Source organism: Podarcis liolepis (genome assembly GCF_965112155.1).
Source record: "Podarcis liolepis genome assembly, chromosome: 6".
NCBI classification, from domain to species: domain Eukaryota; kingdom Metazoa; phylum Chordata; class Lepidosauria; order Squamata; family Lacertidae; genus Podarcis; species Podarcis liolepis.
In genome coordinates this window covers 26566004-26584227 of record NC_139559.1, presented here as the reverse complement: position 1 = coordinate 26584227, position 18224 = coordinate 26566004, and the positions used below count along the sequence as shown (strand labels likewise).

Below are 18224 nucleotides of genomic sequence, written 5' to 3'. Positions count from 1 at the left end.
TCACAGAACTCTAGCCCAATGGTTGCCATCAATTTGACTTGAATTAATTTTATAATTAAATGATTTTAGAATGTTGTATTATTTTATTGTTGTTAGCCGCCCTGAGCCCGGCTTCAGCTGGGGAGGGCGGGATATAAATAAAAATTTATTATTATTATTCTTATTCATTAGCATCCAGTGTGCTGGCACTAGGAATAGAGGGGAGAGGAGAGAGAAATGTAGTTCAGTTTGCATTTAAAGACAAACCTGCATAATAAATGCAATTTCAAAATTCACACTGCTCTGGATTTTGCAATGCAGTTATCCAGCCAAGTAATGTGTACAGAAATGCTTATGTTAGCAACTGTGTGTCCCCCGCAAAATGCATAGATTAATGAAAATAATATACAAAAAATGCATTGGGGGGGTTGCTTGTAGAAATGTGCATATGAGGAAAATCCACACTGAATGCTAATGAATTTTAATGAGGACATTCAAAAGAAGAAGAAGAAAGAAAACCAATGTGGAAATGTGGAGTACTGAAGTTAATATTGGAATGAGAAACTTAGAGAAAGGAGAAATGAACAGATTCATCCGTCCCTAGCATGCACACACGTTAAGTGCATTTAAACCTGGTGTGGGCACATGGGGACATAAATTCTTCATTCATGGCTTCTGTCGCATATAAATTAGGCCTGAAAGCTGGTGGGAGTGAGGAAGCCAGACAGCCCCAAATCCCACAACCCTGTCACAGTACATTGCATTGTGACTATGCTCCCCTCCACAACTCCATTAATTCCTGAACACTTTACAGTAAAGCTACTCAAATCAAGGAAATCTGAGGAATATGCAAAGCTTACTGCCTCATATACTTCTCTCCTTGTGTCCCTATTTCTATGGAGTGTCTCGGAATAGGTACTCATCCATGTCATATGCTGAAAAGCCAGAGGAAAGTGATGAAAGTTAATTATAGAAGTTATAGCTTTGGGGTAGAGAAAGAAAAGTCAGACTCAAGGTTACCACTTTGGTCTTTCTTTTGTGACATTTCCACATGTAGCCAAAGTAATCCTACGACTTTTAAAAGAAGATGGAAAGCTGTTTTGCCTCAAAACTGATTCCCACTATTGGCCCAGCTAGCTCAATAATGTCTTCACTGACTGGCAGACTCCAGGGTTTCAGGTAGGAGTCTTTCCTAAACTTTAGGTAAAGGTAAAGGGACCCCTGACCATTAAGTCCAGTCGTGGCCGACTCTGGGGTTGTGGCGCTCATCTCGCTTTATTGGCCGAGGGAGCCGGCATACAGCTTCTGGGTCATGTGGCCAGCATGACTAAGCCACTTCTGGCGAACCAGAGCAGCGCACGGAAACGCCATTTACCTTCCCGCCGGAGCGGTACCTATTTATCTACTTGCGCTTTGACGTGCTTTCGAACTGCTAGGTGGGCAGGAGCTGGGACCGAGCAACGGGAGCTCACCCCGTCGTGGGGATTCGAACTGCCGACCTTCCGATAGGCAAGTCCTAGGCTCTGTGGTTTAACCCACAGCCGCACCCGGGTCCTAAACTTTAGACACAATCAAAACCTCTGCTCACCGTCCTTCCATTACATTCCATCACAGCAATTCCATTTTAAAAGGAGCTACTTTTAAAACAGAGTTGGGGAAATCATCCTTCTTGGCCTAGATCCAAACCTATTTTCTTGGAATAGGATCCTACAGATTTTTATTGAATCAATTGCTTCCAAAAAATAATGCTTTGAACACAGCCACTGGCTGCAATCCACTAAACATTTACTCAGAAACCATGCTCATGATGTCTCTCTGATGTGTGCAGAGGTAGCTGCACCTCATCACCTCATCATGTCATAGAATAATTTCCCTGTCTATTTCATAATATGTGGCTAATCTTCATTCACTGTTCCCATGTTCCACTATGTTTCCACCAAGACTTGCAGCGGGAGAAAAACAATTAATAAGCACTTTGTACAGCACTTGCACCTAAGTGCTCATAGCTCTTCAAATGCATTATCTGGATGTAATCCTTATAATAACCTTATAATTAGTAATATTATCTCCCAGAGGAGAAGGGGTCTGAAACTGGGAGAGTGCAGCTTGCCAAAGAGCGCCTAGCGAGTCCATAGCAGAAGCACGATTAAAAATGAATAATTCAGGATCCACAACTTAGTCAATTGGCCATTATGCTGCACCAGCTCTCCTAATACTCTTCAAGGCTACAACTCATAAGAACAGAGGAAGCTATTTTATATTGAGTCTGCCCATTGGTTCATCTATCTCAGTATTATCCACACTCATGAGCAGCAGCGTTACAGGATATTGACGAGGGATCGCCCCAATAAAAAGCAGGTGCTCTACCACTAAGCTAGACCTTACGAGACCTCTATTAACCTAGTCCATAGATCCTGTATAATCTTTCTTCTTGACAACAGGGTTTTGTTTCTGTTATTCATTACCTTTTTATCTTTCTCTCTCACCAAAACACTTAAATCGGATGCCTAGTTTTCCACTTATTGGAACTTTGAGAGCTGTTGGTGAGCAAAGGGTGTGGTTTTTTTGCAAACATGTGTTGAGGGTTATAGACAACTGGTGAGAAAACAGATCTACACAAGGACACACATATAGAGAGAGTGAAGTCCTTGCAGAATGATGGATGGCAGTGTTCAATGAAGCAGTTCTATTGCTAACTTACATTTCTATTGTCTTTGGGGGGTTACAGACATAGATACTGTAGATAGGTAGGTAGGTAGATAGATAAATAGATAGATGATAGATAGATAGATAGATAGATAGATAGATAGATAGATAGATAGATAGATAGATACATAAAGGACCCCTGACCATTAGGTCCAGTCGTGACCGACTCTGGGGTTGCGGCGCTCATCTTGCTTTATTGGCCGAGGGAGCCGGCGTACAGCTTCTGGGTCATGTGGCCAGCATGACTAAGCCACTTCTGGCGAACCAGAGCAGTGCACAGAAACGCCGTTTACCTTCCTGCCGGAGCAGTACCTATTTATCTACTTGCACTTTGACGTGCTTTCAAACTGCTAGGTTGACAGGGGCAGGGACCGAGCAACGGGAGCTCACCCCATTGCGGGGATTCAAACTGCCAACCTTCTGATCGGCAAGTCCTAGGCTCTGTGGTTTAACCCACAGCGCCACCCGCGTCCCTTACATACATACATACATGATAAAGTGTCAAACATAAAGAGCAATTGGAAACCAGGTGCAATGAGATAATCACATGTATTACAGGGATGGGAAAAGTACACACTAACATTCTTGGAATCTGCCTTCAACAGCATAGAAAAAGGTATTGTATATGACCTACTGTCTGTAAAGAGACACAAATTCACCAAAACTTTGGATTAATCATCATATTTATATGATAAACTACTTCTAAATAATGTTGCTAGCAGCTTCCAAGAGTTTCTGCAAAGTTCCAAAGGAAATTGAGATCAGAGAGGTATTACAAAAAGTTTTTATCTGCTATTATGGGGGAAAGAAAGAAAGCAGAAAAAAGCAACACAGGCCTGCTGAGGAACAAACAATTTGCATATTGTGTACCGTTGTGCAATTCAATACTAGCTTCAGGCTACCAAATAGGGCAGTAAAGCACACACTAAGTCTGATTTATGGGATCTAAGGATAGATAACCCAAGAATTTTCTGCTATTTGCATCTGTTTCAAATGCATACACACACACTTCCTGCGGCAGACTTACCAGAAAATACATTGAAAACAAACAAGGTTATAATCTGCCTGAAGAAAAGGCAAAGGGATAGACAGGGCAAGTGCAAGAAACATTAACTCTAATAGGACACACCAGTTTACTGTGCCCTGCTCTGTAAGCTCCTCCCATCAGTGTTAACTACTATAATACTTATCTGCATAAAGCCCAATTTGTTCCCCAGACATTTTGCTAGTAACACAACTAGTGATAGCAACGACATATCCCATGAAGGTTCCCCCCTTCATCTGTCAGATCACATAAAGGTTTTCCTCCCTTCATCTATCCTATACTATGAGTGCATGGCTCTAAACTAATTTGTTGCAGAATATTTACTGCTCTAAATGCCTTTCAATATCAGAGGATCAAGGACAGAATGAGGTCTGTGGTACAGGCAAAGAACATGAGACAAATAACCAGGGAAGCCTCAGAAAAGGAATCCATCCATTCAAGTCAGACAGACTAAGGACAAGTCCCAAAGAGGATGCAGAAGGAAAGAGGGTGGGGGGACAAGTCGTCCATGGGCAGCCAGGGACAGACAGTCAAGTTGTTCTGGTTGCCAGCATTAAATATGTCTCTTGCAGCTTTGTTTTGTAGAGGCTCCTGTTAGGCTAATACCTGTAAAAATTCCTGAAGATTCTTAAGGGAAGTGGTCCATATTGTATCTCATTCTTTAGCTAAGAGCTACTTGCCAGTGGCGTGTAGCCAAAATGGCTAATGTACACACACACACACACACACACACACACACACACTGCATACGACATGAAAACCACACATACAGAACATACAGTATATACCACATACTAGCCACATATACAGCACACACTCACATATGTACACTTGCCACACAATCAGACAGACACATATTCAGAGAGACCCCTCTCTTCTGCTAATTGAGAGGAAATGGGTTCTCAACAGCTTTTTTCTTCCCCTTGGCATTGCTACCATGGGATTGAAAAATGAAAAGCAAAGCCCTATTCTTACCTTAGAAAAGTTTCTCTTCTGCCTCTAAAAGGAGCACTCTTCCTGTTTCCTCAACTTTAAGGTCTTCTTGCTACGGTGTCATGAAATTCTCAGACTACTGCTCTGGTAATGGGTTATTCATCAATTACGAAAAATCAAAAGTCCTGGAGTTTGAGAAGAGATTCTCCCCGAGTAAATGGGTACTGGACGGTCACAAACTAGCGCAGACCAAATTCTTCCGGTACCTAGGGCTTCTATTCCATCATTCCAGTTCCTGGAAACATCATTGGCAGACTGCCTATCAAAAGGCGGAGGTAAGCAAACTGGCTATACTTCCATTCTTTTAGACAAAGGGAGGCCATTATGTTCCATCAGCCATTAAGGTATTTAATGCAAAATCTGTCTCTCAACTCCTCTACGCCTCAAACACCTGGTTCAATGGCTCATTCTCCAGGTTCAATGGCTTCCAGGCAAAGTTTCTCCGGTCCCTCCTACAAGTTCCAAATTGTGTTCCAAATGCAATACTATTTTTAGAAACAGGTGAATGTCCTCTATCAACTAAAGCATAGTGGGCTGCCCTGAGTTACTGGCTCAAGATCTCAGTCTTTGGCCTAGGGAAGGGGTTACTTCCATACCTAAACAACGAGAAGTTTACCAGCTCATGGATGAAAATTATGGTTAGAAAAGCCACTTTGATTGGTATGCCACCTTCTCTCCTGTAACATCTGGGCTATGATACCACCCTTAAATCTCTGAGGCAAAGGCTCTGGGACATATCACATAGTGATCTCTGATCTCAGTCTCATGTTATCTGTGGCCCATTAGCAGTAGGAATTCACTATGGGTTCAATATTCAGGCACCTGCATATCTTAGAAATTTGTCTGTACCAACATATTGGCGTCTTTTCACCAAAGCCAGATTAAATATATTCCCATCAGAAGTGTTAAACGACAGACTGAGAGGTATCCCTTATCAAAATAGGATCTGTGGATGCTCTCAGGACTTTGACTGCATGAGGCATATTTTATTGCATTGTGGACAATATGATCAAGCTAGGGAACTATTGATTAAACCACTATTGGCAAATCAGCCAGGTCAAATTGAAGTCTACTATACCAAATATCTTCTAGATGACAAGTCCAATGATATCACAGTGGCCCTGGCAAAGTTTTTTACAGTAGTCATACGAATCAAAGATAATAATAATAATAATAATAATAATAATAATAATAATAATAATAAATTTTATTTATATCCCGCCCTCCCCAGCCGAAGCTGGGCTCAGGGCAGCTAACAACAATAAAACAGTACAAAAGTACAACACAAACAACACTCTAAAATCATTCATTATAAAATTAATTCAAATCAAGCCACTGGCAACCATTGAGCCAGAGCTCCGCGAAGATTGCTGAGGGAGGGAGTCAGGCTGTGCCCTGGCCAAAGGCCTGGTGGAACAGCTCTGTCTTGCAGGCCCTGCGGAAAGATGTCAAGTCCCGCAGGGCCCTAGTCTCATGTGACAGAGTGTTCCAGCAGATCGGAGCCACAGCCGAAAAAGCCCTGGCTCTAGTTGAGGCCAGCCTAACCTCTCTGTGACCTGGGACCTTCAGGATGTTTTTGTTTGAAGACCGTAAGTTTCTCTGTGGGACATACCAGGAGAGGCGGTCCCGTAGGTACGAGGGTCCTAGGCCGTATAGGGCTTTAAAGGTTAAAACCAGCACCTTAAACCTGATCCTGTACTCCACCGGGAGCCAGTGCAGCTGGTATAGCAGTATTTAGATCAACATACCCATGACTAAACAAATAAGGTTTCAGTCTCCCTTCCCTGGGGGTTGTCTGTATGAATCTGTATTTTATTCTGAATCCATGTTATGGATAGTTGGACCACAATAAAGATTATTATAGGGTGTCATGCCATGCTGTTCTTGAGCCCTAAGACCTTCCTACAAGCACTCCTTCCTGTTTCCTGAACCCTAAATTCTTAGTGCAAGGGGTGCCATGCCAGAGGATGTCTTCTTCTAAGGTAAGAGGAGGTGCCAGATTTTGGCAGAGGGTTGGTGGGCTATGAAAAGCAGCTTTTCAGGCACAGATATGCTGAAACAGGTGCTTGTATTTCATGCAAAACCTGAAGGCTTATCTTCACATTAAGATTTTAAGGTATGGCCATGTTTCTGCCCCTATCCCTCTTACAAGGTGCTTTCTTCCCTAAAATCATAATGGGCAACATATTTCTATCCATCATCAATTACCTGCATGAAATCTATCAAGATCCAAAGGGCTACAGATGTGATAACTTACACATTTAAGTTCCTGAATAAAATTTGCATTTTTGGGGGGGGGGGGTCCATGATGCCCAAAATGATAGTCGAGGGCATGTTGCTTTTATCAAATAGTGAGCCTTTCATTCAAATTATCACTTTCATGTTCCTGGGTAAAATTCAAACGGGCATGTTTCAAAATTATGCTGCTGCATAGTCATTTAAAAACCTCTATCACCTGCTCACAAAGCCAAGTCAATTTATGCTAATTCCTAAATTAATCTTCTCCATATACTCATCTCGGTTGTTGCGTTAATCTGTCAGGCAAGGGAATAATGATGCAATACCAAGCTCATCAGTCCTGGTAGAAGATGAGGGAAAAGTGATAGCCACACATACCAATGTACAGTAGCAACTGGAGTAGATTTTGATTCTTTCACTACGTGAACTACTCTTCACAATTTTTTCCATGGAACACGTTCTTTTGATTAATTTTTTGACATGGGTATGGCTCAGAAGGGCACAACCGTGCATTTAAAAATCAATGTGGAAAACGGCTTGACTTGTTCTCATCAGAAACATGCCTGTTGTCAGAGCAAGCTCTAACTAATAGTTTGGCTTCCAAAAATCCCAAGCACTTTACTTTAAACAAGCCTTTACAACCTCATTTGCAGCATGAGAAGGGGGAAAATGGCTTAGGGGGAATAGCTCAATTGAAATAAAAAGTACAACTGAGCATAATCAAGCTCCATTCTACTTCCACTGTTGAACGCTGCCAGTGAAGATGAAAGTCTAGATTTTTATTCGCCTCTGGGAATTAGGTACATTTAAAATTTCTATGCAACTCATTTGCACCTTTCTTGGATCAACAGGCTGCCCTTACATTTCATGTGCTGAACTCTGCTTGTATGTTGTATCAATACCAAACCTTTGCAGAAGACCCATCAACATTACTGAATGAAGGCTGAGCAATTTACCACTTATATCTTTCTTAGCACAGCTGTTAGAAGCTCTCTTAGGTAGAGAAATCCTAAGCTCCTGGAGAGGGTAGCTGAGGAGCTGCTAGATGCTGAGAGTTCAAAGATGGAGGAGGATATCTACCAAAAGATAGTTACAGAGGCAGAAAGATCTGTCACCATTGCAGCTCTGCCATCAGAGCAGCAGAGGATGAAAGTGGGCAAATAAAAAAGTCATTGGAACTGCAGGATCCAAAGCCTTTTAGTTCCCCTAATATATTGTCTAAAAGGAAGGGAAACCTTTAAACCATGAAGCTGGCTTAATTAATCTTCTCCTTAATTCGGGAAGAGCCATAGCTCAGTTGTAGAGCAGCTACTTTGCATGCAGGAGGTCCCAGGTCTCTCCAAGTAAGGCTGGGAAAGACTCCCATCTAAAACCCTGTACTACTGCTGTTGGTCAGTGTTGAAAATACAGTGGTACCTTGGGTCTCGAACTTAATCCGTTCCAGGAGTCTGACTCCCAAAACGGTTCAAAAACCAAGGTGCAGCTTCTGATTGGCTGCAGCAGCTTCCAGCACTCAATAGGAAGCCGCGTAAACCACATCACACATTCAGCTTCTGAAAAACGTTCACAAACTGGAAAACTTACTACTGGATTTGCAGTGCTGGGGAGCCAATTTGTTTGGGAGCCAAGCTGTTCGAGTACCAAGGTACCACTGTACTGAGCAAGATGGTCTAATGTTCTGACTCAGTATATGGCAGGTTCCTTTGCCTTCTGAAACCATTGGGAGGTGGAATGAAAAAGAAAAGCCAAGTAGAAAAAAGAGATATATGTAAAGGTAAATGTAAAATGCAACCCCTCCATCTTGGATGGCTCTAGCCCAGCAGGGTGGTGATTCTTCTGCCATAGGATTGCTCTGCCTTTATAGTGACATATAATACCGCAGGGACATGGGTAGCACTGTGAGTTAAGCCACAGAGCCTAGGGCTTGCCGATCAGAAGGTCGTGGTTCAAATCCCCGCGATGGGGTGAGCTCTTGTTACTCGGTCCCATCTCCTGCCAACCTAGTAGTTCAAAAGCACATCAAAGTGCAAGTAAATAAATAGGTACTGCTCCGGTGGGAAGGTAAACAGTGTTTCCGTTTGCTGCTCTGGTTCGCCAGAAGTAGCTCAGTCATGCTGGCCACATGACCCGGAAGCTGTACTCCGGCTCCCTTGGCCAGTAAAGCGAGCTGAGTGCCGCAACCCCAGAGTCAGTCACAACTGGACCTAATGGTCAGGGGTCCCTTTACCTTTACCTTTTATAATACCGGTATTCATAAATGAAACATACAGGCAAGCAACCTGTATGTTTGATTGGCATGTGACCACCAATGCACACACATTTCTAGCATCGAAAGGGGGTGTAACAAGGGTGGAATGGGGCAGGGCAGGCTTACATGTGCTTCACTGGTGAGCTTGATGACCCGGAATACAACCCCCGCACAAATGGAGAGTTGCCTATAATTTGTTTGCTTCCCTTGTACAGAAGGGGTCTGTAGGGCTCACTGAATAGCCAATGCAGTTCCACTTCACTTCTTTTACATAAAATTTTTCCTACTGAAGGATAGCCCACCACCACCACCTCTGACTACATACAAATTAAAGTTAGCACATTTGTTAGCTCCTGTTTCTAACTCAAAATTAAGTAATAGGACTGTGTAAATGGAAGATATGCTACCAAGGAGACCTGGCTGAATCTCTGAGCTACCAGCTGTAGCTAAAGAAGTCTAAACACAGTATCAAATTATCCTTGGGGATTTTTGTCTTAAAAAAACAAAAGAACGTCTCCTTAATGGCTTTACAAAAGGTGATTTGCACTATTTGAAACTGTGGGCATCTTTCCCCCACACTCAGGATGTGTAATCCAAATGCTGAGAAGATGAATAGCAAATTGATTGCTGTTGTTAGTTGAGGATGGATGAGCAAAGGGGGGAAAATCAGAATCAATAGTTAAAAAACAATAATTCTGTAGAACAGGGCATATACTAACAATGGAATTCAAAAAGAGAAATGTCAAAGTTTTCATGGGGGAATGGGAGAGATTAAGTGCTCAGAATATTCTCAAGATGTGACAGAAATGGAATGTGCTCACCCTTCTCAGTGAAGTGCATTTTATTCATGTCCAGAAAGCAATGGTTTCGTCTGCAACATTCGTACAAATTATTTATAATTAAGCACATGGTAACTCATGGGAACAAGATTACTACCATTAGATCCGACTCTCATTGTTACCTATTCAACAGTTTAGATTAAGGAAAACCACATTCTAAATGGGGGGGGGGAATCTGTCAATTTCAGTTTTCAACAGTGTCTGCAAAAATATCTGAGGGTTGTTGTTTCTTTGTTTTACAGAAAGGTCTGCATGGAGATTCATACACATTTCTCCTAACATACACCTTTTATACACAATTATGCCAGTATATGCACAGAGAGTGGCCTGCCAGCCCCTGCAACTTTATCTTTGGATCTGATCAGGAAATGGCTATGTTCCAGTTTGCATATTGTTTCAGAAACTATAAATGAACTAGGTTCACCTATAAATGAGAACTGAATCAGATTTCTCTCCCATTCCTAGAAGTTTCTCTGGTTACTATTTGTGCTGCATGTGTGGTCTGTGTGCACATAGTCTACATGTGTCGTCTATACATGTGGCTACATGGCCACTAATACATGGCCTTTGAATGGATGTCTTACTGTCAATGCGGCCTTCCTCCTGAAAAATGTAGCCACTTCATTCTAATTAATAGTATATGAATCTGCTCTGGGAGTCTTTTGGCTAAAGAGTGCAGTACAGTGCTATAAATGAACAGGAATAATCAGTTGAGACACAAATTATTGCCCTACTATTTTTCAAAAGACGTGTAAATTCACCTTGAACTTTCAGAATCTGGTGTGACACAAATTGAAGTGAATGAGTAAAATAAAATTATGTTCTGCTCCCTTCTTCCCTCTCCCTGTTATTTCAAGGTCAATCCCAGCACTGGACTGCAACAGTCTATGGCAGAGTGGGGCAGTGTGTTTGGCTGTTAACCAGAAGCTTGGTGGTTCAAGCCCACACAGGAACAGCTGTGGGCAGGATTCCTGCATTGGAGGGGGTTGGACTACAACACTACAATTATATGATTCTGTGATGTAACACTTCACTGCAATGACCAAATAAAAGCAGACATAAAGGAACAGCTCTCCCTTCCCCAAATCAAATAACACCAGAGCTGTCCTTAGATGTGTGAATTATCTCAGGAACACAATATCCTTTATGGACGCTTAAACATGCACACATGTGCACACACAGAGGTGGAACGGCGCAACCTCATTGCACAGCACATCAAATCCACGATTTGCTTCTCATAGCAAACCATACATTCATATTCAACTGGCTGAGTCACATTTCTTGAAGCTGAAAATACAATACTATAGCACTCAACCCTGGGGGATAAACTCTCATTACTGTTGCTTAACCTGTGTGGAAAGCGATGCTGGTACAAAAGGTTTCATGAAAATGTGGAGGGCCTTGATTATTATTATTATTATTATTACAGTCCAACCTTGGTTGTCGAACGTAATCCATTCTGGAAGCCTGTTCGGCTTCGCCTTCTGAAATGTTTGACAGCCGAGGCATGGCTTTTGATTGGCTGCAGGAACTTCCTGCACTCAAGCGGAAGCCGCATTGGATGTTCGGATTCCGAAAAACGTTTGAAAACTGGAACACATACTTCCGGATTTTCGGCATTCGGGAGCCAAAATGTATAGTAATGGAGGCATTCAGGAGCCAAGGTTTGATGGTACTCATGAAGCAAAATCTATCTAACTAGCTTCCTTATTTCCAATTGGGGGGGGGGGATCATATAAGTAGTGATAAACGGATCAGTGGCTATTTCCAGTCCATGTCAAATTTGCATAAATCTGTCCTGTATTAATTTGCATTTTTAAAAGTCCTTACAAAAATGTTATTTAAATATTCTTTCATCACAAAATAAACACTTACTTAGTAGTATGCCTTGAACAACTAACAAAGTCATTTTATAACTTTGTTTTTTTTATGGGTTACTGGGAATATTAAGCCTGTGAAGGGTAAACCATAGTGGCCAGAATTATTTGAGGGAAAGAACGTGCTCCAAATGTGCTTTACAGGTGTAGTGTACACGCAGCCCAGATTTCAAGTGTTTTAATAATTGCTTTTTCAAACAATTATATCTTGCCTATTCCATTTTTAAAGAAAGCACACAATCCAACAAAGAAGGTAGTTAACAAAGCAACACTTCATTATGCATTTAAAATGCATAATGATCCCCAAATTGGACATAATTGTAAAAATACAACAATATTTACATAAGAAACCCAAAACAAAACAAAATAGAATGCCAATGAAAAAAGAAGCTGAAGGTCTTTCTGAAAAGTCATGCCATGTCTCTACCAGCTTCCTAAAGCATTACAATGGCAGGGCTTAGCACATCTTGCTTGCCAAAGCATTCCACTGCTACAGAAAATGGGCAGCCCTGTTAGTAGTCAGCTGTCTCTCACCAGACTGAAGGATCAGGGGAATTTCCTTAGATAACTATCGAACATGTGAGAAGGAAATGGTCCTTAGGAAACACATAGGCCAAACCCATGAGGGCTTTAAAGATAAATACCAGCATATTAATTTGTGCCTGGAAAGTTAGAAGGGGAGAGAGAGAGAGAGACTCCACATGCAATTTGTGAATTCTTGAGTGAAAGGAGTGTAGACTCCATTCTAACATTTAAATAAAAGTTTAAGAAAGGTTGCAATCTTTAATTGAGTGTTAGCTTGAACATTTTAAAACTTTATCATCAAATGAATTAATTAGTCAGTAGATTTAAAAAAACACACTTTTAAACAATTACTTATAAAACTGCCTATGAGAGTCTTCAACCCTCTTTTCTCTCTTTCATAACAAATAATATCTCTTCTAAGGTGATGCACACTTCTATGACATGTGAAATAGATAGATAGATTCAGATCAATAGATTCAGATCAATAATCAACTAAAACCCATAAGGTGATACTCAATGGTGACTGTCCACTGATGGAATCAGTAGTAAAGGGGGAAGACAATTTCCAGCGATCCTTCTGTAGTGCCTGTCTTAATCTGTTGTAGAGGATAGGAACCCTTCTGAGAAAAAAATGAAGGAGGGTATGGGGTACTGCAGGAGAATTGCCAAAAATTACCTCCATCTCTATTTCACCGACAGTTTTAGTGGTAAGTCACCTTAGATATCACCCAAACAATGAATTTTCTTTAATCAAGTTGCTGCCCCAATTCAAAAAAAACATTTGAAAACGACTTCAGTTTTTTGGCATAATGCTGATTTTTAAATTTGCCCCAATTGTGACCATCTTGTTTTACATCTTCTCCAAAGTGAACACATTTCCCCCCTTTCACATCTATTGCCATGTATTTCATGCAGGATTTTCTTCAACAAGAGAAAAGGAACATTTTACTTCCCTTCTGCCTTTGTGCACTTGGGTGAATTGAGCTTGCCTTGATCTACAGATTTAGAGACGAGACTGTCAATTGACCTAGTCTTCAATTACAAACTAATATAATGTATATCCAAACACATCACTGGAATTTAATAAGCGGCTCTTTGGGATTAGGCAATTCCAATTTGCTTTCATTTCAAATTCTGTGCAAGCACATCATTACAAATTTGATATTACCCTCACCAAATTAGGTCTTTTCGGAAGCACTGATCCATACAATTACAAAGGGATAGCAGTACTTCATTAGACTAACCTCGCATCAAGCTCTCACAAATTTACCTGATCAATAAGAGGATGGAAACAAAGAAAAGTAAGTCTTGGCAAAATAATACTTGATCTGCACTTAATTATCTTGACCCCCCTCTTAAAAAACAACAACCAAAAAACCAGCAGTGTCTACCACAACAGCTTCTCCACCTCCCCCATCTGTTTACTCTCGACATAAAATCTATCAAGGTCTTGACTCCTGGGTGTTCATCACTTCAACACTGTTTACAGCTCACATTAAAGCAACAGTTCTCAACCTGTGGATCCCCAGATGTTGTTGGACTACAACTCCCATCATCCCTAGCTAGCAAGGCCAGAGTTCAGGGATGATGGGAGTTGTAGTCCAACAACATCTGGGGACCCACAGGTTGAGAACCGCTGCATTATAGCATTACAGTTGCAGCAACAATGGCCAGCTCTTGCCTTCTCTATCTAAGGATAGATGTCTGCAGATACTTTCACTCAAAAGCTAGTACTCCTTCTGCACATATTTGATAAATATCAGTAGCATTAATAATAAGTACCCGTTGTTATTTGTTGGTAATATTTTAAAATTTCAATCCTAAATTATCCTCAATGTTTCTAAACTGCACCTTCATCTAAAACGTGGATTCCAGGATGATGTCCGTAAAAATCAAAGATCAATACAATATTTAAAATGTATTTTAAAAAAGTAAATTGACTTAATAAAATCTGGTACTCTAATTATGGTCACCAAGTACTTCCTGTTCATGTTCATGAGACTGAAATTCAAGGACTGAAATTTGCTTGGTGGGTCGTGTTTTCCCCCTCTTAAATGTTTTAATATTGGATTCATTGGTCCACTGTCAGAGCTCTGTGTCCTGCGCAAGTGCTGAAGACAATACACATGTATACACACAAACTTCATTAGCTGCCACTTACCTTTCACTATTAATTCTGCATAGTTTGAAACTCCTGATCCACCATCTGAGCGGATGACACATCGGTATTTACTGATGCTGCGCTGAGAAGTGTCAGCTACGCTGACCGTAGCAGAAAAACGTCTATGGTTGACGACTCTGGTGACCATTAAAGCTGTGTCTCTGCCATTCCACTGCTGTCAAATCAACCAGAGGGGAGGGGAGAGAGAAAATATGATATGATCATGCAAGAAGGTCATTTAATTCATTTATGCTTCAGTCTTCATCGTTTTTTATTCATACACAAATTCAGGGAAATCGTCCCCTAAATAATTTTCTAACAAATTAGCAAAGCTCAATAGTTCTACTGAGACATGCAGTCCTTGTCTTAAAGGATTTTGTACCCAAAAAAGCCACTATAAACAAATGCTGCCACAACAGACAGTTCGTTTACAAAAACCAGAATAGTTTCTATTCCCCCCCCCCCACTCCATTAGTGGGATCTTTCAATCAGCTCATGAAAACATTGAATGAGAACTCTAACACCCTCTTTCCTGACATAAAGAGAGACTGTAATAGCATGCGGTGGAACATATACATATTGATTCAAAGTGCCACTATAGGAGTTATTCCCAGATAGTTGTGTGGTTGTCTGAGAATAGACCACATTAAATGCAGTCGAATACAATGGGAAATATTTCTGAGTTAACACTTTAATTTTTGCTGGGCAGGGATATGTAAAGTAGCCTGCAAGGAAACCACAGAATTCAACAGAATGTTCTATTACCTGCTAATCAATCCCCATTTTTCAGGAACCTATAATTTAGGACATGCCAGATCATAAGGTAATCTGCCCTGTGCTAATAGAAAAGACATGGAATCTTCCATGGCTTCAGTTGAGAAAGTAATAAACATAAAGCATGTATTGTCAGCTATTATGAAGCAAAAGTGTACATATGCGTTGGGCACAACCAGCTCTTAACATGAGCAGCTCATACAAACTTATGATTGAGATTTGGTTGTGGCCTTTTTTAAAGTGGTTGGGATGTTTTTAATATATCCCTCCTCCTTGTTTTTAATATATCTATGGGTGAACTTGTTGATTGGTAGGTTGGTTGTAAGTCACTTTGGGTTGCCTTGGCCAAGATAAAGCAACAAACAAACAAACAAACAAACAAACAAACAAACAACAATAGCTTCCAGAGAGAAGATGCTTCTTATATTCATTATTATTTTTAGATCCCCTGCTTCTTTTATTCTAGTATTTTTAGTGAGATTAGTGGGAATGTGTTCACACAGATACTGCTTATTTGCCCAGTGTTGTGAAAGGCATCTTTAACTTCTCACAATACATTTTTAAGATGAACCACGTAAATGTAATGCATTTAATACTGTGTTCATAACAGTTGCTTATTCTAATGCCTTCATCCTACTAACTTTCAAAGTGGTTCTGATTGAATTAATTGAAGTCTTAATCTGGCATAAGTAATGTTAATGATTTGTAATTAACTTCTTTAGGATTGCAGTAATCAAGTTGCTACATAAAGTAAAAAACAACAACAACACTATAGATAACAAGAGTTTCAGTTTGTACATATGCACAAATTCTAGCCAGAAGCTTGCCTGAACTTTGTTCCATTATGTCCTGTGACCTTGCATGGCTTATGAAAGATAGAAGAATGGTGGTAACCTTTATTGCCTTTAAGTCCTTTTAGGAAATTCACAGTAATTCTTACTCTTCCAACAGTTCCTTAGTATTTGTGTTGTATGTTAATTATCTGGGAAACTAACACGAAAAAAGGAGCTGCTCGCAGGGCTGGATTCAGTTGCAGGAAACAAAGATGATTGCCTAGGTGCTGGTCGTGATGCTGAACTTAGATAATGCTTGTCACAGTCTGCTTACTCAAGATTGCTCAAGACAGTTTAAAGAAAAATTGGAAACCCTGATGTTCATGGACAGCACAACATTTTATTTTTAAGCTGTGCCCAACACTGTATGAGTGGAAGGCAATCTTGGCCTATGGTTCTCTTCCTTTTTCTTCTGCACTGACTCCTCAAAATGTCTGCCCAGAGGGTCAGGGGACATACCAAGCGTTATATAGTAGTACCTCTGGTTACGAACGCTTCTGGTTACGAACACTTCAGGTTACGAGCTCTGCTAACCCGGAAGAAGCTGCTCCTGGTTGTGAACTTTGCCCCAGGATGAGAACGGAAATTGCACACAGGAGCAGGAGGCCCCATTAGCAGAAAGCACACCTCAGGATAAGAATGGTTTTAGCTTAAGAACGGACCTCCGAAACGAATTAAGTTCATAACCAGAGGTACCACTGTAGCATTGTATGGGCTACAGTGGGAAGAAAGATTCTCCTAAACAATGGCAGATGACACTTCCAATTCCAGCTTCCCCCTGCAGTCCCATACAACACAGCCACAATGTTCAGCAGGTCCCACTGACCATCCAGAGATGCTTGGAGATAGAGCAGATAGCTGGGGGTGGGGGTGGGGGTGGGGAACGGAAACAAGCATTATTCAAGCTACTTTTTGCTCACACAATGTTGGGTATGAGCCATCGTTTCCAGGAAAATTTACATCAGTTCCATTTTCAACATATGGTGCAATTGTGAGTTCACAGTGATCAGAGGCATACATTTTATTATCTGACAGGGATTAATCTTCCATACATGTCATGTATTGAATCTGTTGAATGGGCTACGAATGCAACAGAAATAAGGCGTTGGGGAAATGAACAAACAATGAAAGCAACAAAGACACTTCTAATGTGGAGAGTGGATATTTGGTTGAGTACAGGGGTGGTTAATTAAGCTATGGCTCTCCAGATATTGTAGGACTCCAGTAACCCCAGCCAGCATGTCCAATAGTCAGAGATAATTCCAGCTGTTGTAAAGGTGGTGTTCCCTCTTCGCAGTAAAACTCCAAAATATGCAGCGTGATATTTACAGTCTTTTATTTATTACATATATACAAAGAACAGCTGCAATTCAAAATCACGCAACCGAACCTGTCGAGTCAGATTCGGGGAATGTCTTCCTTTGATTTCGGTGCCAACAAAGTAGGCATAGAAACCTCACGATACATCTTTGCTCTTTACGTTTCATTTCCCTCCTTGCCTGTGCTGGTGTGAAAGCCCCCCCCCCCTTTTCTGAGGCTGAGCTTCCTCCTACCAACTTTGGTGGGTTGTAGGGCTCTTCACCATCCCTGACCCCCTGCTCCTCCTGACTATGCCTCGCCCCCTGCTCTGCTTCGTGCATCAGTTCCCTGTCTTCCTCTTCTGCCAGTTCCTGCTCAGAACCCTCCCTTGCTACTGACAAAACTGTGCGTTCTGGCTCTTTCCTGACAGCTGTGGACCAAACATCTGGAAAACCACAGGGTTGGGTGCCTACTGGTCTGGGAATAGCCATGGTTCTTCTGGAAATTATTGTCGTGCCAATTATGCAGCTTTAGCCTATGGCTAATTAAATAATCTATAGCTTTTTAAACTATTTATTTCATAAATAATAATAAAAATAATAACATTTCTCTAGCACAGTCAAGTATAAAATGAAAGGGTAGTGCAAAGAATGAAAATTTACTTTGGTTTAACTTTATGGGCATTCAAACAGCAAACTTCAGAATTT

General features: G+C 41.0%; 1 protein-coding gene across 17 annotated transcripts in view; it reads right to left on the bottom strand.

Annotated features, from left to right (window-relative positions):
* The window catches only part of PTPRT (protein tyrosine phosphatase receptor type T), a 592781-nt gene that overhangs the window by 325346 nt on the left and 249211 nt on the right, over positions 1–18224 (bottom strand). For all 17 annotated transcript variants that reach the window (XM_083507878.1, XM_083507892.1, XM_083507888.1 and 14 more), the window contains exon 6: positions 14612–14786. In XM_083507878.1, the coding sequence (XP_083364004.1) occupies positions 14612–14786 (175 nt within the window). The remainder of the gene's footprint in view (positions 1–14611; positions 14787–18224) is intronic.